General features: G+C 43.6%; 2 protein-coding genes across 2 annotated transcripts in view; one reads left to right on the top strand and one right to left on the bottom strand.

The window, feature by feature from the left end:
- Positions 1–1,545: 1,545 nt before the first annotated feature.
- On the top strand, positions 1,546–22,230 carry nherf1a (NHERF family PDZ scaffold protein 1a). The gene is made up of 6 exons (XM_068583226.1): positions 1,546–2,220; positions 14,717–14,887; positions 16,523–16,676; positions 16,840–16,886; positions 20,040–20,144; positions 21,238–22,230. Exons 1-6 carry the CDS (start codon positions 1,747–1,749, stop codon positions 21,379–21,381), a joined length of 1,095 nt encoding a protein of 364 aa, XP_068439327.1. The 5' UTR covers positions 1,546–1,746; the 3' UTR covers positions 21,382–22,230.
- A 1,788-nt stretch (positions 22,231–24,018) lies between these two features.
- Positions 24,019–25,696, bottom strand: part of LOC137789554 (caskin-2-like) — a 49,620-nt gene continuing 47,942 nt past the window's right edge. The window contains exon 21 of the mRNA XM_068583251.1: positions 24,019–25,640. Coding sequence (XP_068439352.1) covers positions 25,544–25,640 — 97 coding nt within the window. The 3' untranslated portion in view covers positions 24,019–25,543. The remainder of the gene's footprint in view (positions 25,641–25,696) is intronic.

The raw sequence follows: 25,696 nt of genomic DNA, 5'->3' as shown, positions 1-25,696 counted from the left end.
TGCTTTGGTTAGCAGCTAGCTGCCACTTCTTTATGAGCAGATTCAGACAGTATGGTGGTTTTGGGAGAATTTCCCGCCGGCCATGTGAAACAAAGGACGCTAAAATGCAGCAGAGTGATGATTCCCCCGAGGGCCATAACCTTTACATGAACTGATCCATTGGCAACATAAAACCATATCCATTACTGCAGCTTTGAGAAACTAATGATGTCAAAACAACTGCTCCATGTTCAGGTTTCCGAACTTCTGTTCGCAGTATGCAATGCTCTCCTGCAAATGTTTCTTATCGATCAATTATTGTCGGAATGCTCAGGTCTGACACAGTTTATAAAGAAAAAAAAGGAAGAAAAAAATCTGATTATTGCCTTTTGACCATTGTACACGTTTAACAGTTGCTTGTTGTCGGACCGAGCTGCCAAAAGATGTCTTTGATGTGTCATATGCTGCAGAAAAAATAAACTATTTTTAACTGAGCACACTTGATTTGAGCGGTCATCTTCAGTACAGTGCCTCTGGTTAACCAGAGAGAGAGAGAGAGAGAGAGAGAGAGAGAGAGAGAGAGAGAGAGAGAGAGAGAGAGAGAGAGGGGAGAGAGAGAGAGAGAGAGAGAGAGAGAGAACAGAGACTGCACATCACATCACATTTGAGTTATGTTTGCCTGGTTTTATACTTTACTCATAAAGGAATCATGAAGTCAGCAACACTTAAATATGTAGGTTTGATTCCCTACAGGAATAAATAATAAAAAAAACCTCTTATTTACAGGTGTGAGTTACAATTAAATAAATAGAATGTCCCCTTTTTAAATGTGAATTTAAATTATGTTTTTGTTTTCAAGCTTGTACAAACTCCAACAAGGGAGAGGTTTGTTTAGGTGCCTTTAGGATGCACTTACCTCCTTTTTGCCTGATACTTAAATAATTGACGACATTGTACTTCAGTTTTTGATTTTTGAAAGTCAGTGAGAAAAAAGTTAAGATGGAACATTACACTTTTTAAAGTGTAATAATATAATATTGTTATTAGACAGGCTTGTTAATAGGATTTATAAATAATAAGGCTTCAAGTCCAACCAGCGCTTACTCGTGTCATTTTGTAAGAAACGCTTTTGGCATATCTGTACAATATTCTATTATTTCAAATAAGTTATCTTCTCTGCCAAGGATACATGCAGATAATTTTAAATGGTTGTATTTATTCATTTAGCACAGTTAAGCCTATTTATTTACTTTTCTCGCACAGAAAAATCAATTTTAAGGATACAAAATCTAAATTATTAGTATCCCGCTTTTAAAACACAAACTCAAAAACGTTTTAACGTGCCCTGTAGCTCAGATTTTAAAATTATCCGAGGGAAAAACATTCAGAAATCGTCAAAATTGTAAAAGTTGTGACGCGGTCGTAAAATGAGCTTTTATTTTGAAAACCCGATGACGCGCGTTAATCTTACACTTTAGTTTGGCACTGGCTCGAGACGGTGGCCGATTGGAGGCGGAAAAAAAAGCAAGATTGCAACATCGCAGTTCAAAGGGGAGGAACTGTGAACCGAGCGGAGTGAAAGCGAAGCGGAAAGTTTCTGCGACTCAGTTCAGCGGAAGTGAAGCCTGAGCGAAGTCTGCGCGCAACAGGTGTCAGCTTTTTGTTGTATGGTTGTTGTGCGGCTCCCTGTTTGACGGCTCTGACGTGGTTTCGCATAGCGCCGAGAAAGAAAAAAAAAAAGTTTTCGTCCGTTAAAAAAGCAAGAACATGTCAAACCTCCGACCTAAGCTGTGCCTGCTGAAGAAAGGAGCCAGCGGCTACGGGTTCCACCTGCACGGAGAGAAGGGCAAGACCGGGCAGTTCATCCGGCTCGTGGAGTCCGACACCCCCGCCTCCGAAGCCGGGCTCCTCGCGGGCGACCGCCTGGCGTTTGTGAACGGGGAGAGCGTGGAGGGCGAGAGCCACCAGCAAGTGGTGGCCAGGATACGGACCACTGATGGGGCTCTGGAGCTTATCGTCGTCGACCCCGAAACGGCCGCGCTGCTGGACAAACACAACCTGAAGTGCCGGAGGGAATTCGTCACCGAGGGGATTCCCCTGCCCGGCGCGGGGGACAGCGACTCCGAGCGCGTGGACGCGCAGAGCAACGGCACCTCGAGGGAGTCCACGCCGGCCCCGCGTGCGAACGGGGACGCTGCCTCGGAGAGGTCAGACCGGCTGAGTGTCGGCTCCAGCACCAAGGTACAGCAAAGCACAGCAACTCACTCCATTGAAGTCCCGGCCCTCGGCGTTCATGGGACCCTAAACGCAACATTATACTGCGTTGTGTTAAGTTATATTATATAGTGTCATCTTGAACAAACGTAATAGTCGGACCTGGAGAAATTTCTGTCGAAAATATCAGCTGTTGACCTCTTGACCTGTGAATAGGAGTGGGCGTTTTGTGTGTGGAAATGAAAGTATTCTATTATGTAATCTTTAACCAGCATATAACTGTGATGTGTCATAATGTTATACATTAATGAAAATCAATTGAAAAACTTCACCAAGGAAAAAGTATTCTTAGCCTTTTGGATCAGTGTGTGTGTTACAGAACAACCTCAGCTCAACAAGGTTCACCTACTTTCTATGTTGCATAATTGAATAATTATTTATTTGATCTACAATCAGTTCCTTAGTTTGTTTTGTTGACAAACTATCCGTACAGAAGGTAATTCTGAGTGAGCATTTCATGCGTAAAATCGGTCGCATTAATGCAAAAATGACATAAAAACTTAAAAGCTATCTTGCCATAAAGCATTGGCGATCATTAGTTTGTGTTAGCATTTACAATCCTCTAGAGCATCCAGAGCCCTTAAAGCGATAGCTGCCATAGTGACAGTGCATCTGATGTTTTGACATTCACATCATCCGGCTATATGTTACATAAGCGTAGGCCTTAGTTTGTGGTCGGCCAGAGGTCATTAAAACACAACTCCTTCCATATTAATGCTTTTTACAGGAGTCCGACTCACTCGCCATATGTTTGTCAGCCTAAAAATTAGCAGTGCCTCTGGTTTCTATCTTCCCATCTGATCTGAGGCCAGCCCCAGGCAGCCACTGCAGTGATCTGCTGAGACTGAGAGCTGACACCTCTACTCCTTCCTGTTGAATCGAGTCTTTGTCAAAGGCCTGACGGTTTCTCTGCTTCCCGTCTTAAATTCCCCGGCAGGTTTTGCTCGTCGGACCAGAGGCTTTGTTGCTATGATTCATGTCAGTGACGACATTATTTTCTACTCTGCTATTGTTATTACCTGACGGGGTTTTTGAGAGATATGAGGAGACATAATGTAGTTTAAAAATAGCACTTTAATTGCACACGCTCTAAGCGTCTTGACTGATGGGTAATTTTGACATTGCACCACAGTTTCCACACTTTTGTATATATTATTTTAAGAAGGACCTTTATTGATGGCATCCACAAAAAGAACAATGAGCGAACAATACTGAAGGTCTGACTCTCTTCTCTGGGACTGTGCCATGAGTTTATTTCGTGGGATTACCATTATCCTGCCTGTTTAAAGGACCAGGCTTTTGCTATCTGCGAGAAAACACTGTTCTTTGAAGTGCTCATAAACAAGGCAAGATTTTGTTGGCGTTCTAACTGCCAGTGCAAAGTCTGCGCCCTGATTTTACATGCGGTGTAACAGCTGTATAAGATAGCTTAACTATGGTGGTGTTTATCTGTGTGGTCCCTGACAATAGGAATTGTTTTTTAATTTGCGAGTAAAGAGTCAAGGGTGTAGGGCTGCAGGGTGGTGTCGTGGCTAACACTGTTGCCTCACAGCAGGAGGGGCCAGGGTTCGGATCCTGGTCTTGCATGTTCTCCCCGTGTCAGCGTGGGTTCCCTCCGGGTTCTCCGGCTTTCACCCGCAGTCCAAAGACGTGCAGGTTAGGTGAATTGGACTCTTAATTGACCGTAGGTGTGAATGTGTCTCTATTGTCCCGGACAATGCCCTGCGATAGACTAGCGACTTGTCCAGGGTTTACTTTGACTTTGCTCATTGACAGCTGGGATCGGCTCCAGCTGTCAATGAGCTTCAAAACAACATGAAGGTTATCGTGGTGCAGCGGATCATAAAAACTCACTGATCGGATAAGCACAGAAGAAAAAAGGGAGCAAATACAACTCTAAGAGTATCCTGTTCATGTTTTTTTTTCCTGTTGATACTAAATGCCGATCGTACAGATCCTTTGGTTGTTTGATTATAGCAGCCGGTCTACAAGACTCCAGACTGTTGTGTTTTTTTTACCACAGTCCCAAAACTAATTTCAACCACACTGAAGTCAGTAAAAAAACATCCAAAGTTCTGTTATCTGTAGTAATTTAGAGTGGTTTTTTTTCTCTGTTTAAAAACACAAGTGAAATGGTCAGGAAATAAAAGATTGTATTTTTATGGAATAAAACAATCCTTGTATTTAGTAGTTTTTTTTTATGTATTAAGCTGCTTGGAGTTTAGTGTAAACATAATTCTCTCTCATCTATTTATTGGACGTAGCTGTGAAAACATCTCCTTTAAACAACCAGGTTGATTCAAGTTTCTTACCAAAATGCCAAATACATTTTTTCACTGAACAGCGACTGAACGCATCGTAGTGTGAAGGGACCTTCACATTATATTGTGAATATTGTATTATACATAGGGTTGCAAATTCCAGGAATATTCAAAGTTGGAAACTTTCCACGGGAATAAACGTGAATATTTGGGAATTATCGGGAGTTAACGGGAATTAACAGAAATCAACAGGAATTAACTGGAAATTTTGGGGTAATTTAACTGTATTTACCTTGTCATAAGCAGACATGCACGCAAACATTTATAATACAACTTTTAAAAATGACTTTTTTGACATTGCAAAAGCCACGAATAATCAAGATGATGGTGTACTTTTGTGTGGACATACATACTTCCTACTCCCACTGCTGTAAAAATTCTACGATATACAAATTAACTTGGTATTAAAATGAACATGGCTTCAGTTTACCAAGTAATCAATATGCTAATGACAAACAGTGTTGGGAAAGTTCACTTTCTACATGAACTAGTTCAGTTCATAGTCCATAATTCAAAATGTTGAACTAAGTTCACAGCTCCAAAAAATGAACTGGTTCAGTTATTTTTTTCATAATGTTGCAGCTGTAATTGAAATCTCTCTCTTTCTGCAATACCGCTCTCGGCCTCGACGCAACTCGGCGCTCTTACACCTGCCAGGCATCCGGCTGAAACGTTCAGAGGCAACACTGATGAGAAAGACGTTAAAACAACAAAATGTTTTATGTTTACGTTTATGTTTCTGACAATGTTCCCAACCAGCTGCATTCAGTTTCCAGCTGAGCTCGGCGTGCATAGTTTTGGTCTCAACTACATTTAAGTTCCCTGTTAAATGCTTTTGCAAAAAACTTAGGCACATTTATTTTTTTCGAAATTCCCGAGCCAAAATTCCCGTGGAAACTTTCCGGACATTTACCGGAAACTTTCCGCCCCTTTGCAACCCTAATTATATAATATCGAGCCGAACAGCATCCAGTTGTCCCTATTATCAGGAAATATGTCACTGATAATGTTACATCGTCTACAACAGACAGTTGAAATTAGCAGTGGGAGAGCTAGCACTGTTAGCTGTTAGCAGCACGTCCTGCTCAACTTTGGTGAAGTTCTAAACAGCGTCACAAAATAAATGATTTGCTCTTCATTCCATCTTCGTTTAGTGAAAATTTGAAACAAATTTTAGTTTCCATCCTCTATCGTTATGTTAATAACGATGTTATGTAATAACTACGTTATGTGAAGCTCAAATTGAAAGTGCAACATAAAAACGTTACAGCTCTTTCATTGAGTTTAAAAGATGATATTGAAACTACCAAAGCTTTGACACAAAGATCTAATACAAAAGATCCTTAATCTCATCTTTTCAAGTTAACTACTTAATGCTATCTCCTAGGTAACAGCAAGCTAACGTTAGCTGCAACCTTTTGTGCGGCCACAAACTCCGAGTAAAGTTGGCAGCTGTCGTTGCTTCTCTGACTCGAATCCAACTCGTACGACTCAAAATCCAGTCCCCTGCCATTACCGACGTGGATCTCCCAAAGTTTGGCGCCTGTTCCGCGGTCGGGAAAGGGGACATCTAGATCTCTGTCTCGCTCCATGCAGGCGGCTCACGGCCCGTCACTAATCCTCCGGTGAAGTGAAAAGCCCAGGCTGGCTCGGATGCTGCAAACCTCCAGCCGCATTCCTGCCTGATGGGAATCTTGGCAGAGCCTGACTGATGGTTCTATACTGGCCTCTGGTACCAGGCCTCCCAGGAGGATACACTTGAGTGGGCTGGCCAGTGATGATGTGGATCTCGCTCCCCGAGCACAATCACGGCTGCGCCTCAAACAATAGCCCCTTTCACGTGATTGCCTTTTGGTTTGACTTGGTATTGCAGTCCAGGGCTCAGTTAATTGAGCAAAAATCCTCCCGGTGATGTCTGAGCAAAGACTTGGATATCTAGTACCACAAAGATTGCTTTTCTTTTTTTTGCCGGAAGATAAAGGCCGGAGCTGAATGAGCATGTCATCATATTATAGTAACATCCTGGCCTCCAGCGACTCGGTCCTCCACCGCACCGAGAGCCTTCTGTCGGTCTCCATAGAGATGCCCGGCAGCAGAAAGAGGCTTTGTCCGCCGTGTTTGCATGTGGAGAAAGACTCGCGGGCCAAGGGAGGAAAGGAGAGAGGTCTCTCACGCCTCAACAAGGAGGCCATGCTGACCCTGAAATACCTACACCCTCGCTTAACACACACACTGTCAATAGGGCTGGAGTAAAGTGAGAGTGTGTGTGTGGGGGGGCCAAGAGGGGCCGGTCACCAGATTAAACAGCAATTTGTTCTGTACTTGGAGATGTGAAAATGTCAAACAAACGGTAAAATAATGAGGTCGTAAACGAGTGGGTGTTTGAAGTGTTGAAGCGAGATGTGATATAATGAGGTACTTGACCAAAAATCGAAATGCCTCTTCGCACCCGACTCATTATATTTGCCCCGAGCTCCAACTCCCCGTTTCCAGTTGCAGCATACCTGGAGACCCTTGAACCTCCGATTGAAGTCCTCGAGGCAGCAGCCTCTCATCTTGCCAGTCGATCATTTCTTCCACATTGTGCAACTTCTCTTATCTCCCAGCTCGCATGAGCCGGAGAAAGAGCAATCAATCTGCCACTTTGAGTGATTCAGGAGGAGTGAAACTATTATTCAAGATTACTTTAATGCCACTCAGTGGAGCCGCCGGTTCCTCCATCTGTAATTACAATTTACAAGTTATAATTCAATTTATTTCATTTATTAAAATGAGACAGGCTTGTTTTGGACTATTCGTTGGACAGAGTAAGTGATTTTTTTGGGAAGTTATTATTGTGGGCTTCAGGACATTTTGATTAGTATTTTCATAATTAACGGCAAATAACACATTCGTACATCACCAGTCTTGCATATGTACTCTTGGTTATACAACCAGGTGAAGTTGGCATCAGTACCTGTTTTTAATCTGGCAGAGCAAAGTCCAGGTCGGAGGGATCCACCTTGTCTAAGACCGGTTTCCATATCTTGATAAATCCTTTGACATCATCATGGAGGGAGCGAGTCACCTTTTCCAGAGGAAGAACTTCCAAAATCCCCTCGTACCAATCATCCATAGAAGGGGTCCATTCTTTAAGAGTGGTCGTTTGTGCTGCATACAATTGTTTTCAGTTTCGTGGTGCTGCGACTCCTTGAACTGCTCACTTTAGCTGCCCAATTATTTTTCCCGTACCATTGGTGGAAGCGCGTCTTCTCTACTGACAGAAGGGAAATGAAAAGTGCTGCCTGCTGGAAAATGCACTGTCAAAATCCTGATGCAGGATTTGTATCTGAGGTCTTCATCTGTTGGAGATGCTGTTTAAGTGAAGTGACGCATGGGGGACACTCTGCGGTTGATGAAGCTATAAGTCTATCTGGAGTTATGTACCTGTACTTGGAGACTTTCAAGTCAAACCATTTAAGATCAAATGTGTTATTACTAGCATTAATATAATTGATTGTATTTAAATCATTATTTGTCACTCCCAACAGTCATAAATGAGCCTTTATTCTCTTTAAAGATTCCCAACAGCCAAAACACAGAAGTATGTCATATTTTTTCATTGAGTGTACATGTTTATGTTTAGCAATCCGTTGTCTTACTCCGGACAAATCTTGGAGGCATTTCCCGTTAAGGCAGCTTTCCATCAGATGCTTCTTTACATGGGCTGCCTTCCAAAACAAACGCCACGAAAGAGCTGTTGGCGTCACGGGACCGGGCTCCTCGCTGCCCCACTGTTTTCTTAGTGTCAAAGTCTAAATAAACATGGATACAGAATAGCCTGTTGGTCGGCCGAGCTTCCCATACAGTCCTTTTTATTCTGAGCAATAGAGTAAATGCAGCGTAGCCTTCCACTCGTTGAGATCGAGGTCATCCAAGGACATTTCTTCGCTGCCGAGACGACAGGAGACTTTGTGCCGTCGCCGCTGTGATCATGCGCTTTCCTTCAGCTCGGCCTGAACCTTGACGTTAAGCCGTCCGATGAAAAGCCAGAGGATGAATCAAGATTGGATCGAGTCTTTGGCATGACGGGGATTATAATTACATTTGGTGCAAGCAATTAGGACGTCTTTGAAGTCTCTCTTGCTCTGAAAATCGGATCGCAGTACTACTGTGTTGTGATTGTATACCTCCAGCTTCGGGCTCCGCCGGCTTTCAGTTCGAATCAGTCAGCAGTTGCTAAATGGAGAATTTGACATTCAGATTGAGACGAATGCATAAAGATGACGGGGAGGGCAGAAAAATACAAATTCTTCTGACGGTTAACCCTCTGAGCCGTGTGTGTGTGTGTGTGTGTGTGTGTGTGTGTGTGTGTGTGTGTGTGTGTGTGTGTGTGTGTGTGTGTGTGTGTGTGTGTGTGTGTGTGTGTGTGTGTGTGTGTGTGTGTGTGTGGCTAGAAGGGAAGAGAACTCAAATGCATTTGTTTTGCAGTGTACAATGCCATAAATCATAAAAAAAGGCAAGTTCCTTTTTTTTTTTTATTGTAAAAAAATTAAATAGAATCTACATATGTAACATTTCCCAAAGTGTTAACGAAGGGCGTCTCTAAGTACTATGTAAATTAAAATGTTTACATTCGTACAACCTCTTCCTGCTCAGTGTTCAGCAGTCTTTGTCACGTGACTGCTGGTTACTCATAACTTCCTAGTTGCGCTGAGAGGTGCAAAATTTAATGGTTTTTTTTTACAGTATCTGGTCGAGCAAACAGGTTATTTGGGGAAGGACTTTAAATGAGACTCGTAGAATAAAATGCTTTTGATGAAATAACACAATTCTAAGTTAAAGTTAAAGCTTTGTTTGGCTGCTTTTTTGTCTGACTAAAGCCTTCATCACACGTGATGAGTTCAAGGTCCGTCGCAACGCTGAGAATTTGACGATAATGAAGATGTTTACAGCTTGTAGATCAATGGTGTAGTTTCGGTGATTTTGTTTAAAGAAAAATATGCTCTTTAAGCCCGCCCGTTGGTTTGGGGCTTCTGTTCTGGTATTGTGTCAAACTCGGAGTCTTATTTTAGAAAGATGTGTACACTACACTTAACCACGCATTCACCAAACCACTGACTCCTTATAATGTGGCTAAAGCACGATTGTACACCTGAAAAGTCTCTGAGGTCTTCACCCCGGACCATCATCGCACAGCAAGCAGCACCAACGATACACTCGGTAATAACAAAGCACAACAAATGCTAACAGTTACGTCGGCAGTCCCTTTTGTTCATCTTTTCTTTTCTTCTCTCACCGGCACCATATTCGGTACGAACTCTTGTTCTCTGTACTTGATCAGAGGTTTCTGAACTTATTTTCAGACGTCTTTGGTAGAGCTCATTCCTGTCACCAGTTTCACACACGCGTACACATACACACATGCACACACACACTTTGTCAGCAGATGAGCTGTTGGGGTAATGAGGAAACCACTTCCTGTCCTTGCAGCGAGTTGCTATAGTGCTGAAGCCACGTTGTTTGGTGTTTGTCTCTGCCAGGTAATTGATAACAATAATGCTGCATGGAGTTGGCAGTTCTGCATTTGTTGATTATGTAAGTCAACAACTTCCTCTTTGCAGTAAACGCCATGTCGCTTTCTAGAAATCAGACCTTGACGTGAGCAGTTTTATTTTTTTTCCAACCTGAGCTGCACGTGTTGACATTCAGGATGTCTCGAGTAGCTCGCGGAGCACAGAGGTGCTAACGCAAAAACAATCCAGTTTTAAAATACCTCTGCAATGTTGGCTGCGAGTTGTTGTTGTTGTTTTCTTGCTTGGCCTGTAGCAATCCCTGGGATCCTTTTTCATTTAATGAGTTTAAGACTCTGCGAGACGGGGCTTCAAGGTTCAAGAGTGCAACCGGTTAGCATGCAGCCTGCGTGCGTCTACAGAAAAGGCCCCAAATTCAGTCCTTTTGTGCTTTGTGAGGACATGTTTTGAGATACAGCCTCATAAAGGTTTCATATGGCACAGCGTTTAGGGTTTCGTCCTCAATCCAAGGTCCTCATTATATGACACCAGGTCAGAGTGCAGGATGTGATGTTTAACCACAGCGAGCTGTAAAACCATTACCCTCTGATATTCATCGGGCTTGGGGAATGTTCAGTGTCCTGCTGCCTCTTGTAACATCGCACTTAAAGAAGCTAAATCCTGCATTCAAACCATGGCTACTTGTGGCGGATCACAGGCCGGATGTTGTTTCTATGTTGGCAGCACATGACTGGGCATGAGGCTCTGGTTGACCTTTAACCTCTCTGCACTGCAGAGGAAAATCACATTTTAAGGGACGGCTCCTTTTCTAAATGTTGCTTTTGTGTAGTTGTACGCTATTGCTGACTATTTGAACACTGTATTCTCAGGTCACAGGTAGCGGTGTCGCTGTTATAATGCTAATATCTACATGACGGGTATCAGCCTGTTGGTCCAGGACGAAGTATAAATGTAATCCTATAAAAATAAAAGACCAAAACCAACAATGTGTCTCTCCATCTCTGTACTTCCTGTCTGTGGCGCTTGGACCAAAGCCCATTGGTTCCTACTGAAGACATGCATCCTTAACGTTTAGGATTAGTGCACAACTCCCAAAAACCACATAAATATGAACACGGAGGATTTTCGGTTTTCACACTTTTATAGTTATTATTTTATACTGATTTAAATAATTTAAGTTACTATCTGTCTGAAAGCCGAGCTCCTGAAACCCCTTGAGCTGGTAAGCGCTGCAGGTTTTCCATCTTTCCATGGGACTTGTTGACATGCAGACTCGGTATGTTCCAACAGCGTGTGTGTGTGACGAGGCGCCGCGTGCCGAGCGCCGTAACGACGCTAAGAATTTGAACATGCGGCTGAATTATATTGTTCTCGTTGGCCAGGCGCGTGCCACACACGGCGTCGAGACATTTCAGATGAGCTTCATCTCTGACGGTTACCTTTAGCGGCGGGTAGTTGTTGTGGCAACAAACACTGCATCAGTGCCAGCCTGTTAGAGCTACTCGGTGGGACTTTACCCAGTGGTGTCGTTATCGTGCAGGACTCGTGTCACTGAAGCTGTTTTTCTGTGTGCGGCTCTGCTGACACTGTGGTTTTCCTGTGCATGACGGGAAACCCTGAAAAAAGAAGAAAAAACATCTGAAAGCAGTCCTTGAATGTCTCTTGAAGTGCGTCGTGTTGAGTGATAATAATTTATGGGGATGGGTAAGCGCTGGGATGTCTGTGATTACGTCAGTTTGAGCTGGAGGCCAAACGAAGCGAATGCCGGAGTCACAAAGTGAGAAGTGACGCGCCACAAATGTCTTTGCTGTGTTGTTTGCTTTGTCACATCCTCTTTTGATGAAGAGCTGTGATCCAGAAGCGTTTCAGATAAAGTGATGCTCACAGTTTAAGGTAAAGGACACATCGGGATCAAACATAACTCCTTGATTCCTTCACTTGACTCCGTAGTCCTCTGCACATGCAGCCACAAATACATACCGCTTGATATTAGTCTCCTGCGGTACAGACTGTTTCGGGTCAGATCAGTCCCAATATTAATGAATACACACAGACGGATTCACAAATGTACTTTGTGGGTTTTTCTCGCATACTTTGCCAGCGCAAAAATGTTTCATGTCCGTTTCAACTGGGGGCCTTCGGCCTCCTAAACGGTTTGAAGCAGCATTCCTAATGTGTGCTTTCACGTTCATATCAGTAATAACTTAAAGACGCATTGTCATTTTTCAAAAAACAGGTAATAACTGATGCAGATGATCTCAACAACAATATAATCTAAACCCGGAGGAAATCTCCAGACTCCTGAAACAATTGCCCCGTTTCTTGGGATGTTGAGTTTGAAGAAATTGTAAAATACGACTTGACTATCATTAAATTACAAATTTGTATTTAAAATATCACAAATGTACTCTGATAATCTCAGAGAATATGGGGGGATGTGTTTTAAATGTGTGGAAAGTTTTGAGCTATTAAAGTTTATTAGAATTAATGAATGTATTAATAAAAGGTGTGCATGCACATTTAAATAGGTTACTTCCCCGAACTAAAGACTGAAAACAGGAGGAAAAGTAAATCATTCCTCTGTGTGTGTTGACTCAGGAGGGATTAATTAATATTTGAAAGCAATAACAGAATTCCTTAACGCCAAAAATAATGAATAAATAAAACATTTCCACAATAAACAGATGCAGACATTCAGAATGGAGGCGACTATGTATCCGCTGCTCAATATGCGTCTCCCCTATTCCTCAATGTTGAAGCAAACTATACCCTCCAGTCATATTTCAATATTTATTCTCGCAGCTTCATCACTGGCTCCGTGCCATATCAGGGCGGGGTGCGGACAAGTCTCGCATGCAGTAAGTGCTCCAGATTGTATGAAATATGGATTGGCATGTGGTGCACTTTGCACCTCACCTGTTCCCTCATCCTTATCGTCCTCAGCCTCCGGTTATGCAGGCGTTGTCATAAATGTATTACTCCATCCAAAGGTCCTGCCGAGATCGCACTGACTCACTCGGAACGTTTCGGCAATCATCAACCGCCCCGGATCCATAGAAACACCAACGCCACAAGTTAGTTAGCACCTTCAAGAGGGAGAGGAGGGGGGGGGGCTGAGGTGGATCTTAAATAGTCACTTTGCAGGGAATCATTTACAGGCAGCCGCTGATATCGGGGAGCGCTGCAGATAGCTGCGGGTTTTATCACGGAAATGAGGCGTGAGGTTTTTTTTTTTTAATGTTCACGCCTGTAAGCTGCTTCGTGCACATGTTCACTGGTCGAGGGTCTGGAGGTCGAGTCTGTGACCTCCACGAGTTGACAGTTCGGTCTTTCAGCCAAGTTTCAATATGCAAGTCAAATCATACAGTCAAAATAAATATTTGACTTTCTATCAGGACTTTAGCTTGCCAAATTCTGACTTATTTTAAGTTATTATGACGAATAATAATGGATATTAATATTAATATTATCATCCACTGTTGGGTCTTTGTTCTGCATCACATCCTCCAGCTGGGCCACACGCAAAATCTTCACATCTAACTTCAGGGCCGAGTTGTGACACCAACTAATTATCTAGATTGTGCATGCGTAAAGTACAATTGGCGGCAACAACAATAGGAAAGAATAAAAACAAGTGATATGGACATAATTGAAAACTCTTTATGGAGCTGACCCCTTTTATGTAATAGGAACCCATTCAGCAATCATTTCCAGGAGTGGTGCAATAAAAGACGAGCTCATGCAGCAGTGAAGAGGTTAAGTGAGGTCCTTCACCGCACGTGGATTAGACACTTAGCTCGGCACACAGCAGGCCGCAGCAGGATTAGCCACCTGCTGCTGATTCATTCAGTTAGGAAGAGGTTCATGTTTATGACCTTGTGCCATGTTGTGCTTCATTCAATGCCGTAAGTCACTTGTCTAAGTACGCAACATGCACAGGGTGTGCAAATAGGGAAGCTACGCGGTGTACAAACCTCTGTGGATTGTGTTGGTGTGGAAATGTCAGATTGACGTAAGCGGCATGGAAGTGGGCCACGCCCAGGAGACATCTTGAGATTAATTGCACTGAAATGGATGGAAATGGCACCGGCCGAACGCAGCCGATAAGCAGCCTCCACCGCACGAGTATCTGACATTAACAATAACGGCTGTTAGAGCTGCTGCATGTGACAATGTGCTGGAGTGGTTTGTAGTTGTGTAGATGTTAGAATGTGATGATGTGGCCCACCCAAGGGTGCTGTGATGCAACTAATGCTGTCACCATGTCAGACTTTCACGACACGATCGCGGCTAAGAGAACTTACGATAATGTTATAGATATATAATACATTATAAACATCATCTATAGAACATATTTTTACATTTATATATTTTTAGCAGTCAGTCTACCTTTTAACTATTTGATCTTTCGTGTTTTGGCAAATTCATTCAACTTGACTCTGCACAGTTAGTCACAATCTTAAAAAAAGGACAATCCAACTTTTTGTTTTGAGACAGCCTGAAACCTCAGCAGCCGCTGGGGACGCAGGAGTAAACGCAGAGGAACACATCGCTGTGTATGATTGATTCGGCCCTGACGGTCAGAAACCGGCTGCCCCGCTCAGTGACTTGCATGTTTGTCGTGCGCAGGAGGAGCTCGGCGGGCCGCGGCCTCGTCTCTGCCACATGAAGAAGGGAACCAGCGGCTACGGCTTCAACCTGCACAGTGAGAAGTCCAAGCCGGGCCAGTTCATCCGGGCCGTGGACGACGACTCTCCGGCTCAGAGGGCGGGCGTGAAACCACGAGACAAGCTCGTCCAGGTAACACACACACACACACACACACACACACACACGGTTGGTTTCCCTTTTGTTTCCTGAGTTTTGCCCGATACTGTGCGTCTGTTTTCTTTGGGTTGTGTGTCCATGTGTCAGTGGGGAGACGGTATCCTGACAGGATACCGTCTCTACTGTTCAAAAGTTTGGGGTCATTAAGAAATGTTCTTATTTTTCAAAGAAAAGCACTGTTTTGTTTCAATAAAGATAACATTAAATCAATCAGAAATACACTCTACACACATTGTTAATGTGGTAAATGACTATTCTAGGTGGAATTGTCAGATTTTTACTGAAATGTCTTCGTTGGTGTATAGAGGCCCATTTCCAGCAGCTACTGTATCGCTCCAGTGTTCTCGTGGTACGTTGTTTGCTAATCGCCTTAGAAGACTAAAGGATGATTAGAAGACCCTTAAAAAAATCTGTCTGGGTGACTCCAAACTTTTGAACGGTCGTGTATGATGTCATTATTACATGGAATATGCACATGTACATGTGTTCCTGTGTCAAAACGAAGCGCAGAATGAGTGTTTGTTGTTTTCTCTCCCTCGCTGTGTTTGTGACGACCACGCCTCCTTTGTTGAACGTGGCGGGGTCAGAGTTAATCCACTTACTGCGTCTGTCTACGTACTGCGTTGGCAATGAGGTAGACGCTTTAAACGGGACAATTGTGGAGCGTTTAGAAGTCGACTTCTGGAAACGAGACGCTTGGAATTTCATTAATTTATCGGCGGTGGTCACAGGAGTGGGGTCTGGCCGTACCATCTGTCCGATGTCCACACCCACAGTGGGAGTCTGGCTGAGAGATTCCTGAGGGTACTCCCACCTCGGATCTCCCCCGACACACACAGGAATTCCTCCGTCTTATCTCCCAAGAGGCTTGATTAGTTCCCTCTCTGGGAGTATGCTTGCATACCGCGTCCCTGTAACAACACGGTTACCAAACAGTTTCCATCCTGTCAGCTCTCATTCCGTTCATTCTGTTTCTCCAGACCCACAGAAATATGGCACCCGAACAAAAACATCATCACTCACTTACTTTGTGTGAATAAGTTTTTTATCATCCTGGGGAAAATGCGATTGTCAGTGATTGGCGTATTTACAACCGTGTGAGTTATTTTTCTCATGTGAGCGGCTGTCGTGGAGGATCACTTGTGGATATCGACGCCTCGGTCCGATGTTTACAGAATGCAAACAGTATAATGCTGCCTGTGGGCTGTCTTGAAAACGAATGAAGGCCTAAGTACAGTAGAGTTTCAAATAGCAGTGGCGGGCCGTCGGGGCCTTCTTGGCCTTCTCTGGTGGCCTAAACAGAATCACAAAGTTATAGCTATTTCATAATAAAACAGTACATTAATTAAAGAGTTGCGTTCTGGTTTACATGCGTTAACTTATTTACTACTCGTGAGGACTAAAGAGGAGACTGCTGACAGTTGTTGGACTTCATCTCAATGATCAGTCTTTTTATATCAGCAATCTGCACTTAAACTGCAACACCTCGACGACACAATCTGTCTGACAAGTTGATTGCAGACTTGGTGCTCTGGATTTGTGCTCACTGCAAACTAAATGACATCCAGCGTAGCGTGAGTCAGAAGGTGAACTCCCCTCCTCTCTCAGGTCAATGGCAGGTCCGTGATCGGCATGCAGCACTCGGATGTGGTCGCGGCCATCAAGGCGGGAGGAGACGAGACCACGCTGCTGCTGGTGGACGCCGAGGCCGACGAGTTCTTCAACAGATGCAACGTTGTGCCCACCGAGGAACACGTCACCGGTATGACACATGGACACACACACACACACACACAGGTTTGGTGCGAGCTGCTGCCCGCGTGTTTACCATGACGGTGTGAAAAGACCAAGAACACCGTGGTCAGACATTTAGTTTTACCCCGATTGGAGTAAATACAGATGAAGTGTCTTCTTTTCTCCTGCAGGACTTCTTCCTGAGCCAGCGTCAGAGAGAGCGTCAGAGGAGGAGGAGGTTAGTACCCATCTGTACGCACAGAGACAGATAGTGGCCTGGAAAAGCCCCACTGATCCTCTCTGGACATTCCTGGTAGCAGATTAGGATTTCTGGACAGTGTTGTGAAACACTTTGTCTGCGTTCATGCGTTTCCTGTTTGCAGACTGCGCTGTCAAACTCTAACACGCGGTTACAAAAACATTGTAACTTTTTGCCACATCACTGCCGCGCCAGTGGATCGTTCCTAGTGATTCTACCGGCGCCAACCAACTCTTCTACAACTCATTGACAGTTCATGTGGAGGTCATCAGTTCTACATCAACAAGCTAGTCCGGCGTGTTAGCATCCCATGCACACGAGTAAAACGGAGTCGCTCGTCACTATCAACAAGCTTCTGAAGGGGGATTGTGCTCGGTGCTCAATTTGTAACCAGATGTCCATTTTACTCCAGTAGATGTTGAGGTCTCGTGTCGCTGCAGGAGAAGTTTCCAATGTTTGTTCGTCTGCTGCAGGAAGGGTTAGCGACGGCACATTACTCCTAAAATAAGGCTAATAAATGAAACGTTCATGAACTTCTTGTGTTTGCTGCTTGTCGCAAACTGGGCCGCACGGCCATGACAGAAGAAGGGCCGCAACACAATGAGTGTGTTAACAGAAAAAGAGTTTATTGAACTTGTGGAGACGAACCGTGATCTTTGAACACCGACCCAGCTGAGAGAGAGCAGCTCAGACCCAGAGCCTTTTAAGTGAGTGTCACTAGTGAGCACAGGCGTCCCCACTCTGACGACCCTCTCTGCCACGCCCACCTGCAGGGACAACGGCCAATGGCAGAGAGGGAAAGACTATTTGTTTTATATACAAGAACAATGAACCAATGTCCATTCTTTTCTCAATTGTCTTTTTTTTCCTCACAATAAAAAGCGAACCGATAAGAATATCAATAAATTCTAACGATACCCGATTGTAACGCAAACCCTCATCACTATGACATCATCAGGGTTATTTTTCAGACTTGATTAAGCTCCTCCCCCAGAGCCACAGAGTACAGTTTGGAGTAGTACCATCATCATGAAGTGTAAAAGCCCCACGGCGAGTTTATCAGAAGTAAACACTCTATATATGTGAGCGCACACGCACGCACACACGCACGCACACACACACGCACACGCACACGAACACGCACGCCAAAGGGAAGTGGATTGGCCCATCAGGTGACAGACTTCCCCATGGCAACAAGAGCTCCCCAGTGTTTCCCTCCTTGTGTTTCTGTCTCTCCCCTCTGTGTCCTGGAGGATCATGGGATTGAAGTGGCTTTAACTCTCAGGGCAATTTGAGGATTATGCTAATGAGGTGACTAACGAGCGGCGTTCACATCGCCACACATGAGGCCGACTCCTCCACTGCAGCAACAATCACTCATTCACCAGCAGTTACATAACGCAGAGCTGTGTGCGTGTGTGTGTGTGTGCGTGTGCGTGTGTGCGTGTGTGCGTGTGTGCGTGTGTGTGTGCACTGATTAACCTACATTTACAGAAGCTGACTGAGTTGATAAACTACACGTGAGCCTTTTAGACGAGAGCAGCTCAGGTGCAGCCGCTGGCCTCGTTCACTAGCGTGTGTGTCTGTGTGTGTCTGTGTGTGTCTGTGTGTGTCTGTGTGTTCTTATTTTGCACTCCAAATAAGAATTTCACCACGGAGGAAAATGGGAGAATAGTGTGTGAGGTGAAAGGCAGAAAAAGAACTCTTCTACAAAGTGCTTTAACGAGAAAGAAATCTCTAAAAAAAGAGCGTTGGCCGGCAGGAACCGAGGCTGAATGTTGACACCGAGGAGTCGGTTCAGGTTAAACATGAAAGTGTTTCATAATAAAGTTGACTGAAGTAGTTTTACAGAAGTATTCGTATTGGTGCTGTATGGAAAGGACATAAAAATAAATGAGTTCTTCAGTTTGAAGCCGGTGCTCTGCAGCAGGTGAAGATCCGGCTCCGAGTGCGTATGAAACGTTGTCAATGACTCCACGTGTGTGTTTGTTCAGTCAAAGTCAAGATTTATGGGGAAAATATGTTTTGAAACAAACAAAAATATTCGCTGCCATTTAGCCTTTCAATAACTCCTCTCCCGCTTCCCAGCATGCACCAGTATGAGCGGGGCGGTTCAGCAGCAATCTAACGGCAGCATACATTTAATGTAACAACAATAACACAATACATTTGTCCGTTTTCATATTTTTTAAGATGATGGAGTCATGAAATATGTGACCAAACATTCCAATTAATAAAATCAAACTCCTCAATAGAAGATTAGAAATATATTGTGTTTTTTAATTATGTCAATGGTTGATGACGAGAGGGCGTCGACTTCATAGTTAGACAATACATTTAACGTGTGTGTGTGTGTGTGTGTGTGAGTGTGTGTGAGTGTGTGTGTGTGTGTGGGGGGGGGACCTCATTAGAGGCTCTGGTGTGATGCAGCGCATTGTAGCGTTTGTCCAAAGCCCCGGTTTATTTTTAGAACAGCAGCTGCTTATGAATTTGATGCCAATTTCATACACATTCATCCAGCGAGTCCTCCAGCGCGGCGGCTGAAGAGCAGGTCGCTCTGTGCAGCGGAAGAATGTGGACATCCACCAGCGCACAGATTAGAATAATGAGTATATGATGGAGGACCCTCATGGCAGGGTACTCCCAGTAAATATATATATATATACTCCCAGTGAGAGAATACTCCCAGTGCTGCCCCCTGCTGGACAACTACTGAAACCCCAAAACCGGTTCTCTTACCTTCAACCAGCAGAGTTTTACTTTCATTAGTCTTAGTTTTGAGGTATGGTTCCCTGACATGTGTCCACCTGAACACGGTGGTGCTTCATAATCATAAAACAATAATCAGGAGGCTTCATCCCTGTGATGTTTTTTATCTGAAAGCTTTTAGTTTGAAGCAGCCAAATCTGGGAATGTTGCGTTTTTCCCAGCTGGTTTTCCTCCTCTTCCCTTGATGAACGCTTTTCATTGTCAACGTGTCCTTCCATACGTGAGGACCTGTAGTGTAGAGTTGACAGAGCACCCGGTCCTGCAGATCCTGTGAAACTGATCCCAGTGCAGCTGATGAGTTCTTCAGCGGTCAGGAGGCTTCAGCCCTACAGTCTCTGTTAACGTCGGTTTCGTTCCTCGCAGGCGGCAGCAGAGGTGAAGCCTAAAGTGTCGGTGAGCTCGTCGGCCTCCAGCGCCTCCTCCAACGCCTCCCTGCCGGCGGCCACCAAGAGCTCCCCTCCTGCTGAGGTACACAGCGCCACCTTCTGGCCTCTAGTGGTCAATGATGCAACTCAGAGGAAGTGTTTGAAATGGGTTCTTTACCGCTGCACCGTTCTCCTGGTTGCTATTAGTAATGTCAATGCTTTGTGTTATTGAAGGAAAAGCAGCTTTATCTCTTTATTCAGTGCTATTTCATCATAGAGGCAGGTCTCAGTGATTTACATAAAGACAAGAAAATAAAAACCTGAAAAGAAATAAATTGAGATGGAACAGAAGTTGATTTAAAAACTATTTTAATTCAAATACCAATAGACAGAATTACTAATAAAGCAGAAATGTATGTGTGTATGTATGTGTATATATATATATATGTATATGTATATATATATGTATATGTATATATATGTATATGTATATGTATATATATGTATATGTATATATCTATCTATATCTATATCTTTTCCTTTTTATTTTGGATTCAAAGCTGCTGTTCCATTAAATGAGTCCAGTGAGGATCTGACCCACAACACGTGGCTCAAAGTGTTTTGCAGTGACAGTCAAATGTCTCATCTAAATTATTATTTATTTTTTAGTTATGAAGAAATTGGGTCGAGCACAGAGACTCCTTCTAATCCCCCCCCCCCCCCTCCCACCAGCACAAGTTGTGTTCTGCTAAACTAACCATTCGTTCATTATTGATTCATTAAAAAAGTCAGAAAACCGTGAAGAAAGTCCCTCAGAATTCCTTCACGCCCGAATCTACCGTCATCAGACGTCTCGCTTTCTGGAACCAAAAGCCTGAAACGTGAAGTTATTGAATTGACTGTTAGAAGAAGACTAACTAATAAGTCAATCCTCCTCATTGAGAAGCTGGAACCAGCAAGTGTTTGGTGTATCCGCTGGAAGCCACTCGTTTATTCTCTAACCTCCATGGAGAGATTGTCCTCACTTGACTCTGATGTCAAAATAGTGTGTGTGACCCTGAGGGGGGTTCGGACGTCTAGAAAGATTCACACACTTTAGATCAGGAGAGATGATCCTGGAAATATGGAGAGGTTTGACTGTGGGAGGTGGGATTTTGTTGATGTGTGTGTGTGTGTGTGTGTGTGTGTGTGTCCAGGTGGAGCGGGCCCCGGCGGCTGACGGCCTGGCTCTGGGCATCTCACTGGCTCAGGCCAAAGAAAGAGCCCGTCAGAAACGAGCTGCCAAGAAAGCCCCGCCCATGGACTGGAGCAAGAGGAACGAACTGTTCGGCAACTTATAAACATCATCATCATCATCTTCATCATCTGCTCCTGACTGCCCTGTGTCTGGTCTTTGAATCTGGCTTCCACTTGACGCCCAGTGTTCATTTTGAACATTTTAATCTCATGTTCTTCAGTATTATACGATGATTTTATTTGTTTTAATTCAGTTTTGCCACTTGACATGTTTTCATAATGACGTCACACACAGGAATGAATGTTAATATATTAAGGAGAATGTGTAAAAGGAGAATAGCAATGTACAGTTTCTTGTATGAAAAGGACCATGTATAGAATAATGGGGCATGGGGGAAAAATGTTATTGGCAGATTTTAAATTACATTTTCTTTTAATCTATAGTTTTTGACAAATTTGCGATGTTAATGTCTGAAATGAAAGTATGTCCGTTTCCTCTGGATGTCGCTCCAGAGCCATTACATCAACATAACCATTCCACAGCGACCGGTTTCCCTGCTGACGGTTTGAATCATCAGTACGAAGTCTTCAGCCCGCTGGAGGTCAGTGGAGTTCGTGGTGAAAGCTCTGGTCGCCGTACTGGAAACTGTCCGTCATGTCTGTCCCGTTCAGGGGTTTTGGTATCCTATAGGATTCAACAGCATGACGCATTATTTTTTCACTTTGCTCTTAATAGACAATTGTACATATTTGATTCAATGATTTAAGAGGATATTTTTATTTTGACCGACTTGAGAGAAATTGATCTCCTCAGTAAATTGTTCTGATTTTGCAGGAATGAATGTCTGCATCAGGGTCTGAGTATCGATACAAGACCTTCCATGTGAACATAGAAAGTGCGCTGATGCTCTCTGTTGTACGATGCATTGATGAGCACTGACAAATAAAACATTTTGACATACAATTTACTTTATTATTATTACTTTTGTGAACATATTATATACTGTGACTGTATTCTACAAACTATACTGCTTCTTTTTTTCACCTAAACATCCTATTCACGTGTGGAAACACTTGCGCTCATGGGCATGGCTGGTGACGCTGGAGTGCAGTGATAGACGTCTCGCGCTAGGGGGCGCCCCGCGCGCGCTTTCCAGAGGCTGCAGAGGGATTCTGCGCACAGCGACATAAAATAGCTCGCAAAAGTAATACACAAAGTGTGTATTTACACATATGCATTAATATGCACCTACACGTGCGTGAGAATCTCACTTGTCCTCGCGGATTGAGACATTGATTTTCCTTCATGAAACTGGAGAGGGAGCCGGGACGGCAAAGGATCAGCGATGTTCTGCGAGTGGAAGAAAGTTCACCATCGTGGTCTCCTGAAGCGCGTTTCAGTGAGGAAGAACCCGGATGTGAGCGGTTTGCACAACATTGATCCGGGTTCTAGCGAACTTTGCTGTTGCGGTTCATGTCAGGAAAACAGTCTTTAAGATCTCTCTCACACACACACGCACACACACACACACACACACACACACACACACACACACACATGCACACCTATCCTCTATATACACACACACACACACACACACACATACCTACACGTATCACTTATCCTCTATGCACACACACACACACACACGTATCACTTATCCTCTATGCACACACACACACACACACACACACACACACACACACACACACACCTATCCTCTATATACACACACACACCTATCCTCTATACACACACACACACACACACACACACACACACACACACATATCTACACGTATCACTTATCCTCTATGCACACACACACACACACACACACACACACACACACACCACTAGTCCCATCGTCGACACACATCTTCCAGACACGCACGCGCACGCTGGTGTACGCGCACAGCCAGCAGCGCTGTCCGTGGTTCTGAACCGGTGAGTTGGTCTCGTGGGGCTGAACCGAAGCTCCTTGTTCTTACATGAGAAGCTTCTGTGAAGGTTTTGGGTCCAGCTTCAGATGTCCGTTGTTATATTTCGTGACGTCACCCCTAAATGTGTGTATGGATTCATCTGATCAAATGAGTCAATGCAAACGTTTTTTCCAGGGCCAAATAGTGTGCGAGGACAAAGCTGTCTTTTTGTTTTAAATATTATCATAGCATTTTATTTGGACCATTTCGACATAATAACCTGTGACTTATTTCTGCCTTTTTGTTGACATACTACACTTAGATTTGTTGTATGACTTTTTTTGACATGACCGTCTTACAATTTCTTCTTTTAAGATTGTTATCAATGACGTTTTACCACATTGTTCCTATGTAAAGAATAATAGGGCACATGGGACAAACAGAATGAGAGATTATGAGTTCTTAATCTTAATACATTGTTGTATATACATATATGATATCATATATCATTTAAGAGGACATTTTATATTGGATTTTGGATTCTGCTGAAATTGCAGGAATGAAAGCTGCATCAGTTGGTCTGTGTATCCAATACGAGACTTTTACCTGTGAACCTCTAAAGTTACTGATGCTGTAGAACGCATTGACGAATACACCTTTGGATCAAATGGAGTAATGTCTGGTTTGTAATGCAGTAAATGGAGTAAACAGTAATTTGACAAGAAATTAAGCCTAAAGCTGCAGATATGTCAACTTTTTGTTATTTTGAATTTTTTAAATGCTCAACATTTCTCATGAGAAAACATCTGGACAAACACTTCCTCAGTACAAATTCTCCTTTTAATGATTTCCAGGATGATACAGAATTCAATGGAAATATTGCAGAAAACAAACAAACAGGCATCCGTCAAAATAGAACGGAGGAATCCGTAGTGCTAAAAGAAGATTTGATGTAAGAAAGGCTCACACCTCACAATCTCAAACGTAGCGACAGTGCAAGACAGAACTTTCTGAGGGCCGTTTACAAAATCTGAGTGCATTTGTAAAAAATAATATAGAATTAAAGATGGCTTTTCTTTACTGGATGGCTCACAGACTGACATTGAACCGCACGATAAGCGGAGTATGGCATTGGGTCAATGACAGAGCGAAGATGAATAATAAAAGCATAGTTTCGGGCAGTGAAACGCTGGTGACCAGCTGGTCCCTTTCACTAGTGCATACATATGTTCTTAGTCCGTCTCTAAATCAGATTGCATCTCTGAACCTTTTGAAATTGCTCCCATTTAAAGAGACTATTTGAATTCTGATATTTAGGATGGCATGTTAAAAAGGAATCATTAATAAATTGATCATAAATACAAATGTAAAAGTCATGAATCCAGGCTCCCTTACAGTGATCTCTTACAGTGTTCAGTCATTTTAACGATGCTCATATTCTTTCAGAAGGTTGACCTTGCTTGAAATGCTTTGTAACAGTCCACGTTTAAAAGGAAATGTTGAAAAGCGTCTCCCATTCTTTGAAAAGGGCACATTTACAGTACTTTTACTTACAGTGAATTCATTTCATAGCACCCTGAGGCGAGCATAAAACCTTCCAAACCGTTAGTGGGAGGCGGCCTGAGCTCCACAGTCTGACACATCTTTCACTGAAACGCTTTAAAGAAAGAATGTTTCCCCAAAAGCCCCAAAATGTGTCTCCTGAAGAGAATAAAAAGACTTTGGTAAAAAAGCAACGTGTCAAATCATATCAGGAATATGCGTCTTTAAATACAATAAACAATGTTTCCCCCACGTTTTAGACAACAAGCAGCAAAAATATATATAACACAGTTATGCTAATATACACAAGAATGATTGAAACGGTCAATAGGAACTCCATTTGTTAAAAAACAAACATATAGTATAAATATACTCAGTATAAAGATATCTGACTACACACATACACAGTGTCACCAGAGACTCATAGATACATTTACAGGTAACGTGAAGAAAATGGACCCTCATTCCCTTTAGTGATAATAGTATGAACACACACACACACACGTCTGGAAGCTGCTGTCTGTTGTTGCTCCAATAACATTCCCAGGTGTGTGTCCTAAGGCGAAGTGCTCGCGTTGAAAAACTGGGCAATATTGCGTGAAAGGTTGTGCAGGAAATCCTCAAATGTGCACTTTTTGAGTATCTCCCCCCCCCCGCAGGGTTAAATAAAGTATCTATTTTTCATAAAGAGGAGCTGAGCACCTCCACGTCTCTGTTCTCACCAGTCAGAGGACCGGTCTGATTTCTCCTGCTCGCCGGCTTCTCAGTCTCCATGTTCGTCCATCGCTCCCCTCGGGACGGTCACTCCAACATGGCGTCCAGCTGGTCAGCCAGGTCGTCAAACATGCTGCCGATGTCGTCCAGAATGTTCCCCGCCGCCTTCACTGAGCCGCTGCCACTGTGGAACGGACAAGACTGTTACAAGCCTGCTGGACCCGTGTAGAGTCAAGTTAT

Source organism: Clinocottus analis, unplaced genomic scaffold (assembly GCF_023055335.1).
Source record: "Clinocottus analis isolate CAN_PGR_092001 unplaced genomic scaffold, fCliAna1.0.p SCAF_19, whole genome shotgun sequence".
Lineage (NCBI taxonomy): Eukaryota > Metazoa > Chordata > Actinopteri > Perciformes > Cottidae > Clinocottus > Clinocottus analis.
The sequence above is the reverse complement of the archived record's forward strand: the minus strand, read 5'-3'. Positions and strand labels throughout refer to the sequence as shown.

Bases quoted from the DNA above. Each gene is read 5' to 3' on its own strand.
- nherf1a (XM_068583226.1), top strand. From the start codon at position 1,747: ATGTCAAACCTCCGACCTAAGCTGTGCCTGCTGAAGAAAGGAGCCAGC. The intron at 2,221-14,716 runs GTACAGCAAAGC...TGTCGTGCGCAG, and splicing joins GTGTCGGCTCCAGCACCAAG to GAGGAGCTCGGCGGGCCGCG. The intron at 14,888-16,522 runs GTAACACACACA...CTCCTCTCTCAG, and splicing joins CACGAGACAAGCTCGTCCAG to GTCAATGGCAGGTCCGTGAT.